Here is a 23765-nt window from a genome sequence, read left to right on the forward strand (position 1 = left end):
ACAGCCTCTATTTTTTTAAAGATGGCAGTCGCACAGTGAATCAGGAGAAAAAGAAAGAGAGAGAGAGAAAGGTTGCAAACGGTTGTCAACAAATAGCAAGATTTGTACTTGCAGAACGGGTGATTTAGGATGATTAAAGAAACGAGAGAGTTGAATTGATCTTAAGCTACGTTTCTTCTCTTTTTATGTAACTACGACGCGAAAGAATAAACTGCCGAAAGTGCCGAGAGTATCGGAAGTAGCAAGCACGGGGCAAGAGCTATCGAGAAACAAGCCTTCCTCTACCTGAAACATAGACTTTGATGAATGTCTGAGAGTGACTACGATTCAGCAAACGAGTACACAAGCCTGATGGACGGTCACGTCGCGGAATCTCGCCCGGACGACCTGATCCTGGACAACGAACGTCGGAAGGGCCGCTCCAGAAGTGCTAATGAAGAAGTAGGTTTTTTTAAAGAAAATTCTCAGTCTTTTATTTACTCAAAGAATTTTACTAATTTCAGCTTTCTTGTTAGCATAAAAGTTTAAGAAATTTTCGTTAAAAATGTCAGGAAGATCTTTAATGTTTTATTTAACCCTTTTAAGGCAAAGTTATTTTTTTTTTTTTCAAGTTATTTAAGATATCCAGAAAAGTAGAGTTGGATCAGATCCTGCCTCATGCTGTTTATTTTTCATCTAATCAATGTAATAAGATGAATAAAAAGGAGTAAATAATAAATGTTTTGAACGAAAGATACAGATATGATACATTATATAGATAACAATGAATCATTATGTCCTTGTTTACTAATGTTAAAAAAAGGCTGCTTTTCTTTTAGAAGACAGTTTATACAAATTTTTTTATTTTTGTTATTCATTGAATATCAAGGAGGAGAGAACAACTTCTATGTCTCTTATTTTTATTTTTTTTTTGAAAACAGCCAAAGATAAAATCATCACTGTGTTATACTATGTCTCTTATTAGAAAGCATCAGATGTCATGAAATTTTTTTCTTCTGTTGCATGGATATTATAAATAAACAAAACCAGAAGTCGTATTTGACCCAAAGCACTTTACCAAAGGAAGATTAATCCAAGATTTTTTATAATTTTAATTTTTTTGTTGGCAGAAAGATTTAAGATATCATTAAAAATATTTTTCCTCTGTCACAGATAGAAAATGGTGTTCCTGAGGTACACATCGAAACGCCAGGCTCAGCTGTCGCCCGATCAAATAGACGAGGCACATCCGGTAGCAATAATCAAAATAGACGGAGGCACTACAGAGATGAGGAAGAGGAAGAACTGAAGTATGGGGCGGCGCATGTGATCAAACTCTTTGTCCCTGTTTCGCTGTGTATGCTGGTTGTGGTAGCCACTATTAGCTCAGTCCATTTCTATACAACCAAGGGAATGTACTTGTGAGTTTTATCTTCATAATAATGGCTTATGTGTTCTGTTCTTTGTGACTGAACTAGCGTACATTTGTTGTACTTAAGGAGGTTTTTACGTTAGAGTGCTGATTTCAAAGGTGTTTTTTTAATCATTTTTTTAATGAATAAAAATTTAGATATACTTAAAAAATAATACAAATTTAGAAAATGCAATGTACATGTAAACAAATTTTTTTTTTAATGTTTGTTTTTTACAAAGTAGCAAAAAATGGAGCTTTTTCTTAGTAGATTTGTAACTCTTTTCTGAACTAGGATAATTAATATCATGCATATTTGTAAATGGCGATAGTTTGAAAAAATTATTCGATTTTGCTTATTTTTTTCCTTTTTGAGAAAATTTTTATCTTCCAATAATAGTAAAAAAATCAATGTAGACTATTAATTCTAATTCAGGCGATAATGACATATAATTAATCACAGTTGCACCATCCAGCTATCCAACTAGCTGCGTTTTCACTCTAAGAAATAGTGATTGATCATTTCACATGAAAACATTGCGGATACTAAATTAATGAAAAACATGCAAATACCTTAGCCTTACACGTCTTATCACTCACTTAATTACATGGATTCATCTGTATGTACTGAGGCTGGCTAAAAAGTTAGCCGAAACATATATACAAATTAATAATTAAATATGTAAGATATAATTTAATAATTTGAAATTTATCGCTCACATAGTACAGCGCTAATTTCCAATAGCCAAATTTATTATAATTATATTTTTTATAAGCTATCGGAAAACAAAAAAAATCGATTTTTTTTAACTCTCTAACGTAAAAATCCCCTAAAAAGAAATAGTTATATATTTAAAATTTAACAAAAGCAAGAAAGTTTTAGTGTAGTCCAATGCAACGACAAAAAGACTTACGTTATAACGCTGTATATTAATTTATCATAATAAAAAATTAATTTTTCAGAGTATACACTCCATTTCATGAGGACAGCTCCGACACGAGTACTAAAGTTTGGCAGGCATTTGCCAATTCGCTGATTCTCATGAGCGTCATTGTAGTTATGACTGTGATACTTATCATCCTTTACAAATACAGATTTTATAAAGTCATACATGGCTGGTTGATCATAAGCTCTCTATTGTTACTTTCAATGTTTTCTGCTTTATATTGCGAGTAAGTATAAAGATATAAGAATAAATTTAAAACACTCCTATCAAATTCTACTAATGTAGATTAATTTTAATCTCGATTTATAACTTACTGTTTCTTCTAGTTTTAAAAATTAGAAAAAGGTAAACAGAGTAAATTAAATCAAGACTAAAGTTAACCCTAGCTATACATATTCTTTCTTTCTATCCTTAATATACACTCGGGTCTCTGGGACCCCCATTTATTTTTATTTGTTACCTTAACTTCCGTAAAAATGAACATATTTCAATTAATTTTTTTTCAATTAATGAAGAATTGATTAAGAAACAAGTGTGTAAAAATCGATAGAATTAAGGAATTTCAAGATATACAGATTTAAAAAACAAGAAAAGTTTAGAAACAAAAAAATCTTGAAACTTTAAATACGAAGCGCCTTAAGTTCCGAGTGTTAAGATGTTGAACTAACATTCATTTAAATTAAATTAATTATTCAGAAATAAATTGAGAGCCGATAAATTATCGGATTCACACAATCATTCTGATAATCCTCCCAAATTTTTCCCAAATCTTAAAAATTGTAATAAACTTATTGCAAAAAATATTGCCTCGGCCGAGAGTCGAACCCGGATCTCTTGCATTCCGTGCAAGTATCCTAAGCCTTTAGACTACTGAGACAAAAATCTTGATTTAGCAAATTGCACTGGGGTTTCTGGGACTCCAGTATGTATAGTTAGGGTTAATTTACTTTGGTGGAAACCGGCTTCTTCTCTCTCTCTTCTGTCTTTAACATCTAAAAGAAGATTTATGGTGTGTTTGTACTTACAGGCAAATGTTGAAAGCTTACAATATTCCAATGGATTTATTCACGCTAGGTATAGGCTTATGGAATTTTGGTGTAGTCGGAATGATTTGCATTCACTGGCAAGGGCCGTTACAACTTCAACAGGCGTATCTGATCTTTATTTCCGCCTTGATGGCACTCGTTTTCATTAAGTATTTACCTGAATGGACAGCATGGGTTGTCCTCGGTGTTATAAGTATTTGGGGTAAGGCGGTTTCGAGATGGAAATTTATCACACATACAAGGATAATCTTACATTCTTACTTGCATTATAGATTTGATTGCGGTTTTAATGCCGAAGGGTCCACTAAGGATACTTGTCGAAACCGCGCAGGAAAGAAACGAATCTATTTTCCCTGCTCTAATATATTCTTCTACCATCTTATACTCCTTTACTGTGACTTACGCTGGATATGTACAAGCAGCTACAATGGCGTCTGGAGATACCACAGCGTCTCCTACGCGTGGTCAGGCAGACAATCAAAATAATCCAGTATCAGGCGATACAGAAGAGGGAGGTTTCTCTCCCGAATGGGTAGAAACGCACGGTACGAATTGAATATTAATGAAATTTTTAATAGAAAGAATTATGTTAATTATTAATTTAATTATTTAATATAATCAAACTCTATGGATTGCGGAAAACATTGAAAGTAACAATAGAGAGCTTATAATCAGCCAGTCATGTATAACTAATGTAATCAAAAGCTCTATGGATTAGTAAATTATATAATTTAATTTTTTTAAAACATAAAAATTTGAATTTAAAGTTCCTATTCTGTAATTTTCTTAACGATAACGTTGATGTTATTATATTGTCGTTGCGCAAGTTTTATATATAATAAAAAAACTACGCAACAACAATGTAATGACATGTAGTTATCGTTAAAAGTTACAGAATAGAAATTTAAATATTAACAAACAGGTCTTTTAAATGAAAAACTAAATTAATCTTGTTATACAGATGAGCGTAGCACGAGACGCGTTCAAGAGGTACGCGAGAACTCGTCCGCTTTAAGAGAAAGCGCGAGACAGCAGGACAATCGTCCGCGAGAGTCGCAACGACAAGCTGCGGTCGCCGAGGAGGAACGTGGAGTTAAACTAGGTCTCGGGGATTTTATCTTTTACAGTGTCCTCGTCGGAAAGGCGTCCACTTATGGAGACTGGAACACCACGTTGGCTTGTTTTGTTGCTATTCTTATTGTACGTATTCTAAAATATGCTCATTGCAATGGATATCGATATAATTTTTTTAATCGATTGTTTTTTTTACATAGGGCCTCTGTTTGACACTGCTATTGCTGGCTATATTCAAGAAACCGTTACCCGCGTTACCAATTTCTACCACGTTCGGTTTGACGTTTTATTTTGCTACGAGAGCAATTGTCGCGCCGTTTGCTGATAGTTTAGCGAGCGAGCAAGTGTTCATTTAAATTAAGGTATGACAAATCATCCTATTAATTTAATATAATTTATTTAAAAATCGAATGTCGAGGGGACGATGACTGTTTACTTATTCATTTAGTATCTGCCACATTATCTTTATAGGACGATAAAATCATTATAGTGATGTTAAAGCAGCGTCATATTTTGAGGCAAGAAATACAATGAAATAATAAATTATAACAAATCTCATTTAAGAATAGACTGTGAGGTTTGAAAATAGACGTCCTCTAAAGATTAATCTTCATATTACTTATTTGTTCATATTATTTTATATTACTTTCTCGAGCTGATCTTTTTTTTTTAAATATTAATATAACTTGTTTTTTTTTTTGTGAATTTTTATTAGATTAAACAAATCAAGACAAAAAGTACCTACACTTTTAAACGTTTATCAGAGAATCGTGTATCAAGTGTGTGTTATGTGAGTGTATGTATGAGTGTCTTAAAATGCTCAGAGAAAAGGGAAATACTAATTTAAATTTTTAATATAGAGAATGAGAGATAGAGGATGTAATTACTTTAGTATTTTTCTATGCGAAGCGAATTCACAAGAACGCCTCGTTATGGAACTAAGCGGTTTACATTTCATCGCGGCAATATGTGATAATCAAGCGAGAAAATGCGCTGCATTATAACAATTTATTGTACTCCATTGTTACACTTATGGAACATATATAGGTCTCGTAGGTTCATGTATAAAAAAAGCGGATAACGACTGGATGATCGCGGTGAATTGTATGAAATACGCGAGGTAATATCCGTTCGAATAAGTAATAACTGCCTCGTTATACACTCATCTCGATTAGTATTCGCAGTACGCACTGAACGGTGCCGTTACTCTAGAGCGTCAAGTTCGTTATCACTAATTATTAATTATTAGCCAGGATGAATCTGTGGGGTTTTCTCGAATCCAGGTTACACACAGCCATGGAATAAATATTTTTTTTATCATACTACTGAAAAGCATATTTATCGTACTTGTGGCGCTTAGTGTTTTTTTTTATATAGATTTTATTTTAACATACTAAATATAATAGTTTTCTTAAAGCTGAAAGTGTTATTTTTTTTCGTCGCATCTTTGAACATCTGATAAGAATACAAGACGAAATGTCCTGGTTATATAACGAACAAGCTTTTTATCTCAAGGTTTTTTGCATGCCAATATAAGATGCTTTTCAATAAACTTTAATACTTCAGTCATACAATCCGATCGATTTGATCAATTGTCATCCATAGCAATGCAGTGATATCTTCCAAATCGATAATATCATTGATCAACTTTGGTTTAGTATTAATATTCAAATAAACGCTAACATCTGCATAACAACTCCAACTTTAACAGTGTTCTGTTAATTCCTTGCACTATATACATTTTATGCTCACATGCACGCACACGTACACACAAACAGGCAGACAGACAGTGCGTCTGTTAATAAACACTTTATCACTATTTCAGATACTTAAAGGCCACAGTTTGAAAAAAAGTTCATAGAAATATGTATCTGGAGATACTATCTTATAATATCAATCAATTATAATCCTATAATTAATTAATTTCTTTAATTTTTTTAATTTTTGAGTGCAGTAAAATTCTATTAAAAATTTTGAATTCTTGCTCCTGTCCCAAAAAATAAAAAATAAGTGACTCGAAAAATCAATTATGAATAAAATAAAAAAAAAGTACTTTAGCAAATTTTTATTTTATTCATATCTTAAGTTTGGGAGATATAAGAAAATATTGTTTCTTTTTAATCTTTACATTTCTGTACACATATTTATATGAATTTCTTTTCTTATTTGGATCTCTAGAACACATACCTGAAGTAGTGATAAAAGTTTTATTAATAGCCAGCGATAGATCCCGAAAGCGGAAGAACTTTAACAAAGATATGATATTTTTTTTCGCTTGTAATACATTGCTACGTTCACAAGCCGATAATTATTATTATGCTAATGGAAATTAGAGTTCTTTTAATTCGCTAGTCGATTCGCTATTTCGGATCGCGCATACAAAATGCTTTTCGACGCACAAAATAAATACTCTTCAGCTATCGAATAAACTATACGAAGTTATGGTCACCGTTGCTGACGAATTCGTTCTTTCGCTGCACCGTAATTTACAATAATATACGTTTGTGCTAGTGAAACGTAATTGGAATGATAATATTAACTACATGATTCGACTATATCGAAGGAAAGTACACTTCGTGAATTCTACTGGGAAATTCTATTGGAAAGACATTAGGAAAATATCTGTAAAAGAGAAAATAAATCGCTATGATGCGATATATCTCGTCTCGCTAGCTGCGGTCTTTCCTCTCTCATAAAGAATATATCACGTTACTTTCCACATTATTGTCTCTGTGCGAATTTTCCGGCGAGCACGAGACAATATCAGTGAAGAACGCTCATTTTCTACAAACCAGTCTTACGATCACTAAGCTTCTGGAAGCATATATATTTTTTGTAACGACTACAAAGCAGGATGAGTCACTTAACATTTGCAACTCGATTACTTTAAATCGATTACGATAAATGTAATATTCTTATTGAAAATATCAATGAGTTACGGAACATTTTAGTCTTTCATTTTATATATGATTCTTCGTAGAATTGATATGTAATTCAAGGAATGTATTGTGTGCGATAAATGTTACGAGACTCATTCTGTATAAACGTCGTTGCTACTCAATTCACTCAATATCTCTTTTGCTATAGCTACTGCATTTTTATAAATAGAAAAGAAAATGACAAAAATACGATAAATAATAAACATTTGTCATATTTCACTTACTTATTCAATTCTCTCACTCATTCTTCGGCATTCGAAAAGGTGAGGGTTGCACGATAGTATTTTAGCTAGTTCCATACTTGCCGCTCTCGAACATACCGCGTCTGAAAAACGAGCTAAACTCCAATAAAGATTGTTTGTTTATGTTACTAAGATTGCCGTTGTATTTGTATAGGGGCTCGCAGTGCGGCAGTTCCGAACAAACTTGAATTAATCGGCGAAGATATTCTTCGAGGCGTTTCCGACGTTGCCTCGCTACGACTTCGTATTTTGGAAAGACTTGGCGTGGGGGGAATCGTATCGCGGCGACCTGTGATCAAAGAGTCTCCGTAAAACCGATTGTGTTGCGAATGCGTGCTTACATTTATGAAAATGGTCTGAATCGTGTGTATATATACAAATAATATATAACTTTGATCGATAAAAAGATCTAATTATTTCAAAAAAAAATTATATATTTTTTGTTTTGAAGTAATTAGACCTTTCTATAATTCAAAGTTCATTTTAGAACATTTATAATTCATGTCAAAGTTCAGAATAAAGTTACGTAATATTTATGCATATACATGTATGCATGATTTGTATTTTATATAAGTATGTCCTGATTTTTCAATGTTTTTCCGTATTTTATATGGCAGATAGAATTTATAAAAAAGAATTTTATAATTTAATTGTTTGAAATGAGATTAATAATTTAGGTATAATAAATGAGATACTTTTTATACAAGATCTCTTTCTCTGCAATGGTAAAATTTTATTTTACAAATAATTTCTTCAAAACTTAAGTAAACCACACTTGGATATCTTACATAACTTCAATTCCCATATTTGTGCCAGTTTTATAATTATATAATGTACAATAACGTACCTTACTACCGTATTTCTGTCGCATCGATATGTACAATTCCCGAAACCTCCTGTATCTTCGTAGCAGCGTCCAACTGTCGTCCTGTGCCACAACTCGCACCTCGTATTCATAATGGCTGGATGCGCCGGCTCCGCGTATCACATATGACGGCACGCTGACGATCATATTAATCACACAGTCGTTGTCGTTCGCTATTAATGATGGTAGGGACCTCGTGATTGTCAAAGAATACGGACTACTTAAGCGGTCGCCGCGATTCTGACTCTGTGCAAAAAATGTGTGTTGAAGTTGTCTCGAGATTGATCATCTAAAATCTAAAGATTTGTTCTTTGTTGCTCCGCATTGGACTATACTAAAACTTTCTATCTCGCTTTAGCCAAAAACTTCAAAAATATATCTGTTTCATTTTTAATCTCCGTGGTTCAACCGAGGCAAATTTTCAATTCTTAATTATTCTGCTTTAAATTTGAACACGTACAAAAAGTGAAAGTTTCGAGTCATATTATTGTATAATCGTATTTTTTAATGTTGAAAAAATGTACTAGAATTTTTTTAGATTTTTTTAGAGCCTAAAAACAATTTGAAAAACACATCAGACATCCGATTGGATTAGGAAAGCAATGAGAAAATGTTGAATCACAAAGGGTTTGTTAAGTATAACAAATATACATAGTTCATCACAAAGAACAAACCTTAAGATGAAATGGAAGAAATTGATGATTTACCGTCAAATAAACTGTCGAGTAACCTCGACTAGAGGATCTTTTAGACGCTAATGATTCCGACAGAGTCTCTTGATCGTTAGTATTAGGCCTGTTATTCCTGAAAAGTTGAGATTTGGTTTGCGCTACCGTTAATAGAGTGGCGGAGCTATTATTCGTAGGTTCTACAACACTACAGTAAGCATTTGGTTCGTTCTGTACATAGCCCTCGGTTTCGTTGATGACGAGTCTATCACTATGGTTGTTGTCGTCGTCGTCGCACTGGAGCCGCCTCGTGGAATGATTTTTCCGTTCATCCTCCAATAAAGACACTTCCAATTCGATCTGTTGTCTCTGCAGATCCTGTAGTATCATTATTTGTCGATTGAGATCTTCCTTCGACGGGGTACCGGCGTCCAAGCATCTCATCACCATCATCCGTTGACGTGCGATTCTTTGGTTCAGCCTCTTCATCACCGGATTTTGCTGTATTGGCGATTCCAGCGTATCCTGGAGCATGTTCTCCGGGATGGTGGACACCGTGGGCGGTTGTACCTTTCCTTCTTCGTCACTCACCAGCTCCATGGAAGCAGCTCTATTCGCATTTATCGTACTTTTAGTATCCACTTCGGATGAGCTGTCATCTCGGTCTTCAATTGCAGATTTATCTTTCATCAGATCGTTTATACACGTCGTGTTGACATCTTCGAAGGCTATGTGAAGTTCCGGAGAATCGGCCGCTGCCGTATGGAATGTTTCCACGGTATCGGAGCTTGGTATACTCTGCGGCAACAAGTTCAAGTCTGAGGCGATCTGATGTTTCCTATTGTTCACTTCGTGAAAAGATGTGGAATTACAGCTGAAAGCTTCGTCGCAATCATTCGATGAACAGCCATCGTCCAGAAACGCGGGCGTAGTGCGTTTTAAGTCCAACGATAGACTGTGTTTACGCCGTTCGATTTCTTCAAGCTGTTCCTGAGTGCGCTTGGCCAACAATAATTTCTTCTCCGTTACTCCTTCATCTCCCAGCTAGAAATCATTAACGTAAAGAATCGTTTTACAGAACCTTAATATTTTACATATACATACTTCTGCCCTGAATATTTGCTTCTGCTTCTTCGCGATCTCCATCAGTTCCTCCTCCATCTTATCCACTTTACTCTGATGTTCATTTAAAGATTTGACCTTGCTCTGCAACTCGTTTTCCAAAGCGACTAGCTCTTTTTTCTATTTAAGAAAATCACATATTTTTAAAAGAAAGTAGTTAAACAAGATTGAAGAGAAACTCTTAAGGCTTCTGTTCATTTGCCACTCACTACTATCTCAGATTGTGTGACGTCAGAAGCGAAACACGATAAAAATTTATCTTACAAATTATATTTAAATAATAGAAATATTTTTCAATAAAACAATTTATAATTTATAAAATATTTCTAAACTATTTCGGGAAAAGAAATTAAATCATATTTATATTGCTATTTATTATTAATTTAATAAGTTTGCTATGAACCATAGCTATGAACATAGCTCATTTTGGTTATGCATAATTCATTTCCAGATATATGCATGATGTAATGTAAGAATACATCATGGATATATACGGTGCTTTCCATTAATGACAGAAGTCGATACAAACATCGTTCTATCTTTCTATCATTCCAGTAAGTAAACAAAGGTAGAAAGACTTGCGTTAACAAATGGAAAGCTCATGGTTATTTATTAATTAATGAAACAAAAGAAAATTTTTATATATTATATTTATTTTAATTAATATAATATATAAAATACCTATTGACCCTGGTTCAGCAAAGAAAGCAACTTTGCAACTGTTGTAAAATTTTTCAATACAATTGATTGTTGCTTTTGCTTTCTGGATCTAAATGTATAAACCAATCATATTGAAGAATTTTTGCAACAGTTGCAAAGCTGCTTTCTCTGCTGAATGCCATCTTACAAGTCGATTCTATATTTCCATATTAATATATTTTGCAAAAACTTTTTTATTATATATTTTCTCGTTTCTGGTTTCATAATCTGAGATAATAGAGTGAACAAGAGCCTTAACTAACTTAACTTCACTTACGTGATGATTCACTAATTCCCTGACACTTTCGATGCACTTTTCATCGTTGAGACTAGACCAAGATTCGGGTAGACTGTCATCACTACCGGCACCGTTGTCAGTCTGAAATGCACATTCCGCTTCATTCACTCTCTACAAAATTGTACTAAAACTACTATAAAGTAAGACGTCCGACCTTTTACATTCATACAAGAAATCGGAATACACATTCCGTCGTTTTATTACACATTATAAAGAATTACTGTCAAGAGAGGTGTTATATTGTCTGCATAAATCAAGTTATATGAATATAAGTAGTGTGAATATGCGTCGCGTTATTTGCAATATGCGTGCGTATTACAGATACGGACTCTCGAAGATTCCTCGCGAAGATTCCTTATAATCCTTACCTTTTCCCACCGTTGCTGATAAATTTGTGCACGTCCCTGATTGTTGACGAGCTCTTGCAATTGTCGATGCTTGGACTGCAATAATGTGCGCAGATAGGCGACTTCCCTACATATACTTTCTACCTGGTACCACACACACACACACCGATGCGTTAACAAAAGATATAATCAACAAAAGATGATTCAAAATTAAATATTAATAATTTGCCATGATACATGTTGTGTATAAACGAAAGACTAAATATTTATAATTACGAAATATCAGAATGACTAGGTAGCGCCTGAAAATGAATAAAATGGAAATAATAACGTTTGTGCTTTTTTTTCAGGATGTACAAAAATGTCTTTTAATGCTATATGACAATAGTAGAATAAAATATTTCCAATGATAACATAAATTAACGTACGTATCTCTAAATTTAATTCTTGTGCTTTTAACAAATAAATGTAAATATGAATAAACAAATCACAAAATAAATAGAATGAATAAATAGCGAATGTATTCTCGCGGTGCCTCGAAAAAATAATAAAAAGTTTTCTTCATTCTATTCAATAATCAATACTCGGAATGGTGCATCATGCGGACGGATCCCGAGGTGCGGCGATAATGAGTTAATGAAAAATTGGGTTTGTTAATCGGGAGTGTTAAATCGATCGAATGCATACTCTTAAAAATTATGTGAGAAACAGAGATAAAAAACAGTGAGAGTGCGTGCAAATACTTCGTGGAGGATTAAACGCCAATTTTTGTATGAAAAATTTATTAAACAACAATAATATATATATATCAGTATAACAATAATTAGTGCCTCTGTATCTTTATATCTCGCATAACAAACCCATAGACGTATCTCTATACAAACAAGCCCAAGATATGTACATACTTCACTCTTAACATTCTTACTAGATACTTAAATATATAACATTCCAAGGAATGCCATCTGTCCGGCAATATCTCTTCAGCACTAGCACCTTTTCACGATCAGTAGCTTACTCATATACATTAACGCAATTTGTTAACATAAACCATTTGTAAATATTAATATGTTAAGTATACGCAATATATTTGAAGATATTCTTGAGGCCGGTAGAGGAATTAAGATAATCTCATGGATAGCGAACGCAAATCTCGTCATAAACGACAACGAAGAGTGCTTTCCAGCAAGAGATACAAATGATGCAATAAATCATTACATTCTGTTGTTTGCTAATGTTAAACAAAGATGAAATGTTTACTGTATTACACTGTATCTCTTGCTGAAAAGTACTAGAAAGCTTGCTATAGAGAAATACACATACTGATAGGCCTGGATCTAGATATCGATAGACAGTACTGTGTATCTTAATCATAAGAATTTTGGTCGAATGATTGAAATGTTGTTTCGCAAACAATTGTTTGCACAGTCGGGATACTCGCAGATGTTCGTCCACGATTCGCGGCATCTCGCAGTGACGCGTGAAGAGCGAAACTTTATTACAACGTACCGGGCTATCACATATTTAACGGACAAACGTGCGAGTAGATGATGATGTTGCCAGACAAGCAAATAAGGACACCGATAGCGACAAGGACGAGGTAGAATTGGTACTTAATCGAGATTACATTCAATTCCGGAGATGGAGGCGCGTCCGTGTCACTTACTTGCGTCATTTCGTCCCGCCGTTCTTGCTCCAGGATATGCCGTCTCGCGCGCAGCTCGCGTTGACGCGACTCCAGGACCGCAATCGCATCCGCCCATTCTTTCCATTGTGCTCCCCACTCACGTTCTAATTCACGTTGGGCTCCTTCTAGCGCTTCCCTTCTAGCAGTCCATCTTTCCTCGCGTTCTTCTTGTTCCCTCTACGAAAAATATATAGTTAGTCAAAATTCGGTTCAACGAGAAATGTCCTATCTAGAATATTTCGTTTACTTTAAAGTCTTCCTTTTCTTTTAGAAGCGCGGCCTTTTGTTGTTCCAACTCCTCGACCGCTCTGAGGTCCTCGCTCGAGTTCAAGAGATTGTCGCTAGAACAGGATGCGTGCAAATCGGAGACGCTCCAACTTAAGAGTGACAACCTCGATAAATTGACAACCGTTGATTGCAGGTTGCCGTTACCAGATCCACCCTCCTTCCGGAGCTTCGCTGCCTCAGCCGGATCGTTGTACCGGAACATGTTGTTCCTACCCAGAAGTATGATACATCCTTGCGATAATCTTGTCGGTTTGTCCACTTGGGCGGTATTAATCCAGCAGTGAGATGAGAGCGGATGCAGCGTCGCCACGCCACTATCTAACTCGACCACGCAATGTTCTGGTTCCACATCCGCGCCGGTCAATACAATATCCTGTTTGCAATACGAGTATTTTTAATCGTTTTTTTTATTAATTGGTATATAAAAATAATGCAGTCTCTTGAAGCTTAGGCTTTTATTTAAATCAATTGATACGGCCTGTTCTTTTTAGATAAACTTCTTGTATCGTTCATCTTTTATCTTTTTTCTCTAACAGAAGAAAAAAAAGAAGAGAGATAAACCGTGCAAAAAGTTCAGCTAAAAAAAAACAAACAATTTACACCTTTTGATTACATATAATTTCTATTTTCTCTATGTAATTTTTAGAATTTTATTATATTTATATTGTTACCTGGACAACGGGAGCTTCCTCCGTGCCGACTAGTGTTTTTCCCTCTTTTAGGTGATACAATGTAACTCCGGTACTGAGCAAATCGTCATCGATACCGACTAAATGCGGCATTTCCGAGTCAAGAACGACACCGACTCCGCTCTTTCGTAATCCCAGCGCTTTTTGTTCTTGCAGAATCTGTTGCGTTTCTCGCCACTTTTCGGTCCATTCCTCGGTCAGTACCTTTTCTTGTTCTTGTTTCTCTTGGATTTGAGCCAATAGTACTTGCGGCGGTTTTTCCACGCTCTATAATTAACAAATAAATATATATTTTTTCTAAAACAGCAAAGAATGTGGGAAAAACGCGCCGTGATACTTGCCATATTTTTGTCGATGAGAGATTTCAACTTTTCTATCTCCGCTCTGAGCTCTCTGATGAGTTTCACATTTGCGTCTTCGTTGATAGTCGGCTTATTAATAATGTTCTTCGCACGATTGGCGTATCTAAGAGTACTGAGAGTGTCGTTGTAATTGCATTCCGCCGGACTGATAGTCGCTATCATGATAGTCTTGGAATTGCCGCCCAGGGAATCTTTCAGCAACCACGTGAGCACGCTGTCGCGATAAGGGATAAACGTGTTTCGTTTTGTGGCGGACGCATCACCGCTGGCAGAACTGAGCTCAGAAAGCGTGGATATCACAGTGCCTAAAGTTACCAACGACTTGTTGATGTGCGCACCTTCCTTGAGTCGTTGACCCGTTGCTCCGGTCGCGTTCGCACGTTCACTGAAAAGGCAAATAACATTTTTTTAGGAAATTGCGTAACTTGTCATGATGTTTTCACTTTGTTTTTCTATTCTTTTATTTTCGCGAATGAACGAACTCAAAAATAACTCGACTTGTGCTTTCTTTTTTTTTTTTTTTTTTTCGGGACTACCTTCCGGCCAAGTCGACAAGGTGCACCTTGGAAACAGTCTCCGACGGCATGTTGCCTTCCGAGAGGCCGGCTTGTACGAAAGTTATCGTAAAAATCGCGTGACTCCTACTACTCACGTCGTTCATCTTTGTGCTGGCTGTGGTTCTGTGCGTATTACCTCTCACCATACATTCCTAAAACAAAAATAATCCTTTTATTAATTTTGCGACTGAAAGAGATATATACTATTATGTTCATTATTTATTATTGTACACAATATATTTATCTTATATATATCATTTATTTTAAAATATCTTTATTTATACTGAAAAGCAATGCCAAAAATCATTTTAAATAACGTGATAAAAGAAATTATATGTGTGATAAAATAATATATAATATTTGTCCTGTTGTAATTTCAAAATAATATCTATAATAAATAAATAAGCGATAGGACTTGCTATTAATCTTTCGAAGCTGACAATGAATCTATTGGAATAATAGATATTGAATTAATTATAAATCTTTTTGTCAAAAATATCAAATAATTTATTGTTAAAAATATCAATAGATAAAATATCAATAGATCAAAATTTCCTTTAAGTTATATCTGCAAATTTTGAATTATTCTTATTAACCCGTGAATACATGTTTTTTGTGACTTTAAAATTAGGAAAATGTCCTGGTGATTTTGTGTTCGATGTACATAGCAATTAAAACTTGTGCAACATTTCTGACAAATAATGAGCTTTGCTGTTCATTCGCTACTCAGCTTTACCTGAATGTCTGAATAATCGTAGACGAGATGACATGATAGATCTTGGACATAAGGCCCTCCTGTGGGATGTTCTCGTACCCGCAGCGAATGGGATTGGCTTTGGTCCAGTCTAAGTAGATCTCTTACTCTTTCGTTATAGATTTCTAGGAATGATACTTCCGTTCTGTACGACGCCCCGCTTTCCTTTCCAGCTGCCATTCTAGCGAAAAGCGTCTTGCAAATTCGTGGTATCAATCCCTGAGATTCCTATGATAACGATCACATATAATAAATTATAAGAATAAAAAAAAATATATAATATAAATAATATACATATATTGTATAATTAATATATTATATATAATACATATATATATATAATATATAATATATTATCAATATATTATGTCCTCTTTGTCAAAGGTAGAAAAAGTTTGATTAATTATGGAATTTTTATTTTATTATTGCAACATATATTGATATGGCCGAAATTGAAGAAAACTAATAATTAATAATCAGTAATTTTTTATAAAATAACATCAGAGTGAGATTTTATTTATTATGTTTCTCAAAAAAGCTGGTTTTATATTGCCTAATTAATAATTATATCTACTCGATCATGCAAAAATTTCACATTCCATAGCAAATGGAAATTTTATTCCTCTCGTTTATTCATTTTTCTTTCTCTTATCTTTTTAAAATTATATTTGAAAGAAATATCGACGCAAAAATCTTTTTTCCACCTATAAAAAAATGAGACTGTGAAAAAGGTGTCTTTGTGAGAAATTAGATTATTGCATTACCGGCGTGCCCATCATCGTGAAAGTCTTCCCGGATCCTGTCTGGCCATAGGCAAAAACGCAGGCATTGTAGCCCTCGAAGGCACTTTCTATTACGTCCGTACCAAGATCGTAGAAAACCTGGAGAAAAGACGATTGGATAAGGGTCTTTCCCTATCGATAACACGAGCGGCGTCTCGCTTTAATAACTCGCGGAAGCGAAGCGAATTTTATTAGTCTCACTGTTACCCTTCGACGGAGCGTGCTACGCGTTTTACATAATGATATCTAATTAGGTCACAGTAACGTTGACTCTAACGATTTTACTATAACGATGATCCTGTATTGAATACTAATGCTTAATAAAGATTATTCTGTTTGATTGTTTATGCTTTGACAGCTCTCTTTCATTCATTACAAATGTTTGTTGGAAACACTAATCGGCCCTAAAGCTTCTGTCACAACATTACAATAGACAGTTGCCGATTATATCATTAGAGGAAGATCAATTATTGCTACAATTATTATCGCGCTCGACACACTTTTGTCTTTTCGCTCTCAAGCTCTTTCGTTAAATTTATTTCCGTCTCTAATTCAATATCGGTTTGTCATTAAGCTAATTATAACTCTGCGAACATAAAGCGACTTCGGTTTCGTCTTTCCGTATACAGTAGTGTTATCGTGAACGTTTCACTCTTTTCAAGGTTGACAGCTTCGTCATCGATCGCAAAATCTCGAGAGAATAATTTTTACTTTAGTCTTCGTTTCATTCTGCTATGAAAGAAAATATTGATATAAACCTCTTCCTGGGACGCATAGTTTTCGTCGTTTGAATCGAAGGACCAGTAGGAATGATCGAACGTGAAGTCTTTGTACTTCCCACGATCGATATCTCTGCAGCTATCCGGTGTCTGTAAACAGTAAATAGCAATCGTTCTTTCAGTTTTTGCTTTATCACCATTGTTAGTGCTAAAGTTCAATTATCATTAGCCGAGTCCGATATCTATATGGATGAATGGATCATGAAAACCAATTATAAAGGTGAAAAGTGAATATAAACTATAAACTATATTTATATAATTGTCTATTATTATATTTAAAAATCATCTTATCCATATATTTTACTACTACTATATTTACTACTACTATTATTATGTTTTTATAGCACATTGGTATTTCTTGCGAAATAAAAATAAAATCTTTGAAAAGGTCATTTCAATAAAAATCGGATATTTATCGGAAATATTTTCCGATAAATATTTGATTTATCGAAACAGTAAAGTTTTCTAAGAATTTCAGATTTTCCAGGTTTTCCAAATAGAAGATATATATTTTTTACTTTTTAAAATTAAAAATTTTTTTCAACCAATTTTTTTGGTATTTTCTTTGTTTTCATCGGAAAGCTACTTGGCTGACTAAATCATTTGACTCATGTGTATTTACGATATGTTGCTATACGATAATTATATAAAATGTGCATTCTTCATGTTGGATTCTATGTAACTGATAAAGCATCGCTGAGAACATCGTGCTGCATTATGCAAGAAAGCGAATGGGAGATAATTAAAAAAAATAAGACTAGAATGATTTTCAGGTCAATCTCGCTTTTATGATTTTGCATGCACTTTATATCGAGTCCGCAAACTTGTTAGCGGTTAGAAGGCAGAATATTAATTTACATATTCGCGCATGCGAATATGTTCGCGAAAATTTCTAAATTCGCAGCATATAGTTCGAAGCGAAGGTCGCTCATTAATCTATTCTCAATAAATCTCAGTCTGCTTAGAGCTTTCCGAGGTGTTTCCAAATTTACTAAATTTTCCGAAATACAGTGGAAAATAATAAAACAAAAATATTTTATCAGAAACCGATTGTATTAAAATAACAATAACTTTACGAGCAGCTTGACAGCTCAATTAACTTTTTAATCTGCCCTAAAAACTGATCAATCTTATCCGGATCTCAATCTTTGCGAGTACCAAGAAATGCCAACGTGCTATAAAAATGTAATAATAGTAGTAAATATAGTAGTAAAAATATATAAATAAATATGATTTTTAAATATTATATAATAATAGACAATTATATAAACATAGTTTATAGTTTATATTCACTTTTTATTTTAATTCTTGCTCTTTCCATCAATGTAGTTTCATTTTAATCTCGGTTTTTTTAGTTTTTAGAAAAAGATGAAGAGTAAGTCGAACCGAGATTAAAGTTAATCTACATAAGTGCGTTTTGCACCTTTGGACAAAGCTTCACTCAACTCGTGCTCGCCAGAGACGTTTTTTGCCGGGAGATACTCTACGGAATTGGCCGTCTCTTTTGATTGGAAAGAGAGATCCGGATAAGGTTTAATTGAATGCGGATAAAACATAGATTATACAACGCTGCGCGGCCGCGGCAATTGCATTTGATTGCGTAGCCGCAATCGTCGAATAACGAGTTGCTGGTTGCCGCGGTCCAACCGCGATTTTCGCACTTTCTCCTCAACGCATGCCTTGTTACTTTTCAACTGGGAGATTCACACAGATAATTACAAATAGAGATGTACGATCGAAATACTTTGTTTTGTTAAGTAACGGTCTATTTTTAATCAAAAATCAATTTTCCACTCATTGTTTTTCACTCATTTTTCAAACATTGTTTCTCTCCCATCGTTTATTTCACAAAGCATTGTAAAATAAACAATTCGAAAGCAAATTGAGATTCTTATTGTCAGAGGAAATTGAACAATCTTCTAAATTTATTTATAAAAGAAATCATTTTCTTCGCGCTCTTTTTAAATTATTATCTGTATTTGATGTTATATGATATTTTCTAATTGAAATAATTCTCGAAACTTTATCAAGGTAATTTGCTTGAAAGAAACATGTAAACACGATGCGCACCAGCTTTCATTTTGATAAGCTGAATTTGTCAAAGGTCCAATTAATAATTATGGCTTAGAAATTCATAAAAGTTACTCAGGTTGAAATTATGATACTAAACTTTACGAGGTATCGACCGATCGTAGCACAAAAGAGCAGATCATCTACGTCTTGACTTCCGGTTTAGAAATTCTTTAGAAAGTTTATTTAAGGCCATTACTTCTCGGTACTTTGCGGTACCACGAAGTGTGTTGTTACACGTTCAAACTACCGTACATACCAAGAATATTACTATATATCAATAGAACTAATCCATTCTGTAAACATTTTCTCTATTTTAAATAACAAACGTCTGATTAGAAATTTTATTTAAAAAATTGATGCTATTTGCAAAATATTCTCCTGATATCTTCAAATTAATTAACGTAAAATTAACATAAAATTATTGAAAATGTGGTATCAAAACTTTGTTGTAGTATCGCAATCTATTATCAAGCGAAAATTTGATCGTAACGCGAAACGTCGAACTTGCGAGTCACCCACCGCTTAACTTTGCTTTACCGGCGCTTTAAAGTGGATATATGACAACGGACTCGTGATGTAATCACGGCTTACATCATAAACAAGACCTTCAGTTTATGAATATACAGCCAAAACGCAAATATGCAACAACAACCACTTTTAGCATCGAAGATGCGTCTCTTGTAAAATGTTGACATCCGCCTACGCATCTGACCAGCGACTATCTATTGATAACTTGAGCTCGTAATAATCATCAGTAATATACATTCAATGATGTAAATAAACATCAACAGTATCTCGACATTTAAAACTTTATATATCAAGCCTGATATATTTATTAAAGTAAAATCTGTTTTAAATTGAATGATGGATAATTTTATCGTTATTTAATAGAACATAAGGAGGGTAAAATTCTTCGTTTAAGACAGATTATTATTCAAGCATTGTTTCAATTGTTAATTTTCGCTCGTTAAGTTCGACAAAAACAAATCTAGAAGGTCACAATCATCAAAATTCGAAGCTTGTATTATTCAAAGAAGTTCAATAGAATATCGAACAAGAAGAGAAAGAAATGTTGTGTAAAGTTTCTTGAAGTTTTTATGAACATAAAATAAATGTAAAAGACTAATAAATAATATCTCATTAACAAGAAAAATAAAAAAAAGATAAGCACTGCACTGAGAGAAAAGTTTTTGCTACTTATGACTATAATTACCGTAATGATAACATATTACCGTAATTATGGTTATTATTGCTATAGTAATAATAACTATACTTATAGTTCAACTAACAAAAATCCTATATCTATAGGTGAATCCGATATCTATAGCCGAATATGGCTATAAATTATAGTTAACTTATAATCATTTTGCAAGTGATTTTTATGGTGGATAATAATTATAATTTGTAGTCATTTTCGATACCAATATGTATATATTTGTTAATAGAATTATATGTACAGCTATTATTATTGACATTACAGTAGTAATAATCCTAATTACAGTAACATTTAATTATAGTCACAAATATATTAAAAACCTTTCTCTCAGCGTATTAACAATTAATTTTTAGACTTTTCGAAATATCCCAACTCTTTATGTATTCACTGCTTTTTGTCTCCTCCGGAACATCTTACGTAGCGATTGATCGAATTCGCATTCTTGTGAAACAAGATCGAAACCGGCTCCGAAACCAGGCAATTTGCACGTGAAAATCGTCCGTGCGAGAGCAGTTGACCTCGATTGATAATCATACTTGGAATTTACCGTCGCTTTTGTGCAACTAGCTGCTCGGATCAGCTGCTGATTAACAATAACAACAACCATAATGAAATCCAACTAGTTTAAATTCTCGATTGAATTATTATTATATAATTATTATGCAGTTAAAAAAATTTAAAGAAAATAATTATCACTTGTTGTTTTCTCGATATAGTTTTAAACTGAAAAATATTTGAGTTTTAAGAAATTTGAAAGACTTAATTTCAAATTACTTAAAATTGTGATGCGATAAAAAATGTTTTTGTGAGGCTTCAAAATTGTATTTAATGGAAAGATTTAAGGACGAGGCTGTTTTCCTTTTAAGAGACACAATCGACCTAAATGTCGTTTTATCTTTATTATTCATTATGCCAAGAAAGACAGAATGATGTTTGTGACGAGTGTGCCTCCTAAAAAGAAAGCAGCTTTAATGTTAAATTCCTTAAAATTGTGACGTGTAAAATATTTCTGGGACTTCAAAATCGTATTGATCGGAAAGAATTGAATTATACGAAACGCCACTTATTCTGCAAATTCCGTCACAAAACTATTAAAGAAAATAGATAACAATTCTACAAACGAGGTAATATATTGTCCACTGTGCACTGCATTTTCCATCATTACGTTTAAAAAAATCGTTATATTACAGTGACGTAAGTCTCAGTTTTATGAATAAAACAAGTATATAACTACTCTCGAGAATAGTTTTATGATTTTTGCTTTGGCTGGAAACGGCAACAACTTTCGAATCCTTTGTAGCTGCAACTTACAAATCCTTTGTAGTGTTATAATAATCCATTGTCTATAAACTTTTTAGAATAAAATCTCTAAAGAGCGAAAATTGAGTTTAGTCTTGAAGGAGAGTAGCTCAGTTTTCAATCTTTAAGAGTGAGATTCACTCTAAAAGTTTTAAAGAGTAACTATTTAAAGGCAACGCATGAAACTTGATGATAAAAAGCAGACTCCATATATTTCGGCAAGGGTGGGTGGCAGTGACGTGCTGCGAGAAATATGGCTTACCTTGGTGTTGAAGATCCGCGTCCTCTTGCCGTTCATCTGTACGATCAGCTTCTCGTTCATCGCTACCTCTCTGGAAAGCAACAAACACGTAGTTATCCTGGCGTCGACCTCTCCCGTTACGACAGACATTACGGAGACCGAATTCGGAAATCAACGAGACGCGCGCAACCGTAATGCACCAGTCAATACTGCGATGACACAATTGTGTCATATGTTGTCAATAACGTTCGACAACGACGGCTTTGAATTGGAGTTTCTGTCACTTCTCAAACCTTTTTATTTTGCAGGCGATAAAATAATTGAATTCGTTTCAAAGAGGATATTGCTCCGAGATCCTCATTAAAAAAAAAACATCTGATATTATTAATATAATTCTCTAAAGATATTTTATTATCATTAAATATTATTAAATGTATGTTACTATATTATCTGTTCTTTATAAACAATAAAATTAAATACTCAACGTATCGATCAAGTTCGCGCCAGCATAAAAAAAAAAGCAAATTTGCGAATAAAAATATGCAGCGTATTCTTTTTCGAAGTAAAAGAGCTTTTTTTAATCACTGATATTAATTATGACTCTTAATTGAGACATCTCATCTCGAACAAAACGTTTCCTAAAATTTAAAAGTGTGATTCGAAGTGTAAGGTGGTTCAAGATTTGTTCCTCCAATCTTTACTTAAATGACTGAATTAAAACGATGGATCAATATAGATAAAAAATTAAGATCGATGAGAATACCTCCTCGTAAATGAAGACATTTGCATAAGTATCCGAGAGATGGATTTGTAACTAAGATGAACAAGATAGAATAAAAATGTAAATAATAAAGTAAAAATTTATTTATAACCGGAAGTGAATCATTAGTCTTTACTCTTTTTGCGTTTAATTTTCTGCAGCACAGAATGTGCGGGAAGGATTGAATCATTCTAATGATGACGAATCCGTTCTCCAACGATTTCAACGCGCGCATGCTTCATCCTTTGTATTCAATAACATTGCGTCAATGATTCCAGCGGCAATTAATGTCCATGTCGATGATCAATAACGCTGTAGTATGAAGAAACATCATCTACGAGATGCTATTGACCGCAAAATAATTACGTAATATTGACTGGCAGCAATACGAGTAGCAGGGAAATCTAGGATACATCCAGGAGAAACTGGAATATTTCTTGAATATTTCGAGGATGTCGTTTTCAAAGTAAATTCGGACGGTGCAATGGTGCGCATTGGATGCGCCCCAGTGTCGTCATCCAAATATATGTGACGTAATTTAACGTATTTTTTGACCTTATAGAAAATTTAAGGCAGCAATTTCCAGTATTGCTGGAAAGGCAGCAATTAATTACTTATTTTGTATTAAAAACATTGTTTAGTAA

General features: G+C 33.8%; 2 protein-coding genes across 5 annotated transcripts in view; one reads left to right on the forward strand and one right to left on the reverse strand.

The window, feature by feature from the left end:
* The first annotated feature begins 15 nt into the window (after window positions 1–15).
* Window positions 16–7864, forward strand: LOC108754160 (presenilin-1). 3 transcript variants are annotated; one of them, XM_018496273.1, is made up of 8 exons: window positions 16–441; window positions 1153–1400; window positions 2354–2563; window positions 3365–3585; window positions 3656–3928; window positions 4345–4583; window positions 4658–4819; window positions 7793–7864. In XM_018496273.1, exons 1-7 carry the CDS (start codon window positions 307–309, stop codon window positions 4811–4813), a joined length of 1482 nt encoding a protein of 493 aa, XP_018351775.1. In that variant the 5' UTR covers window positions 16–306; the 3' UTR covers window positions 4814–4819; window positions 7793–7864. The 3 variants fall into 3 exon arrangements, with proteins under 3 accessions (XP_018351775.1, XP_018351776.1, XP_018351777.1); XM_018496274.1 differs by lacking the exon at window positions 7793–7864 and adding an exon at window positions 5173–6125; XM_018496275.1 differs by lacking the exon at window positions 7793–7864 and adding an exon at window positions 4929–5107.
* LOC108754158 (kinesin-like protein Klp98A) overlaps window positions 6597–23765 on the reverse strand; it is an 18208-nt gene continuing 1039 nt past the window's right edge. The window contains exons 2-16 of one of the 2 annotated variants that reach the window (XM_018496269.1): window positions 22383–22452; window positions 17512–17622; window positions 16736–16852; window positions 15954–16199; window positions 15197–15369; window positions 14640–15045; window positions 14281–14565; window positions 13569–13982; window positions 13301–13498; window positions 11659–11781; window positions 11270–11371; window positions 10276–10413; window positions 9211–10215; window positions 8486–8749; window positions 6597–7927 (exon numbers count right to left, since the gene is read on the reverse strand). In XM_018496269.1, coding sequence (XP_018351771.1) covers window positions 7682–7927; window positions 8486–8749; window positions 9211–10215; window positions 10276–10413; window positions 11270–11371; window positions 11659–11781; window positions 13301–13498; window positions 13569–13982; window positions 14281–14565; window positions 14640–15045; window positions 15197–15369; window positions 15954–16199; window positions 16736–16852; window positions 17512–17622; window positions 22383–22452 — 3898 coding nt within the window. In that variant the 3' untranslated portion in view covers window positions 6597–7681. The remainder of the gene's footprint in view (window positions 7928–8485; window positions 8750–9210; window positions 10216–10275; window positions 10414–11269; window positions 11372–11658; window positions 11782–13300; window positions 13499–13568; window positions 13983–14280; window positions 14566–14639; window positions 15046–15196; window positions 15370–15953; window positions 16200–16735; window positions 16853–17511; window positions 17623–22382; window positions 22453–23765) is intronic. The other variant, XM_018496271.1, reaches the window with a different exon arrangement.

This window comes from Trachymyrmex septentrionalis, unplaced genomic scaffold (assembly GCF_001594115.1).
Source record: "Trachymyrmex septentrionalis isolate Tsep2-gDNA-1 unplaced genomic scaffold, Tsep1.0 scaffold77, whole genome shotgun sequence".
Taxonomy (NCBI): domain Eukaryota; kingdom Metazoa; phylum Arthropoda; class Insecta; order Hymenoptera; family Formicidae; genus Trachymyrmex; species Trachymyrmex septentrionalis.

Bases quoted from the DNA above. Each gene is read 5' to 3' on its own strand.
- LOC108754160 (XM_018496273.1), top strand. From the start codon at position 307: ATGTCTGAGAGTGACTACGATTCAGCAAACGAGTACACAAGCCTGATG. The intron at 442-1,152 runs GTAGGTTTTTTT...CCTCTGTCACAG, and splicing joins CCAGAAGTGCTAATGAAGAA to ATAGAAAATGGTGTTCCTGA. The intron at 1,401-2,353 runs GTGAGTTTTATC...TTAATTTTTCAG, and splicing joins ACAACCAAGGGAATGTACTT to AGTATACACTCCATTTCATG.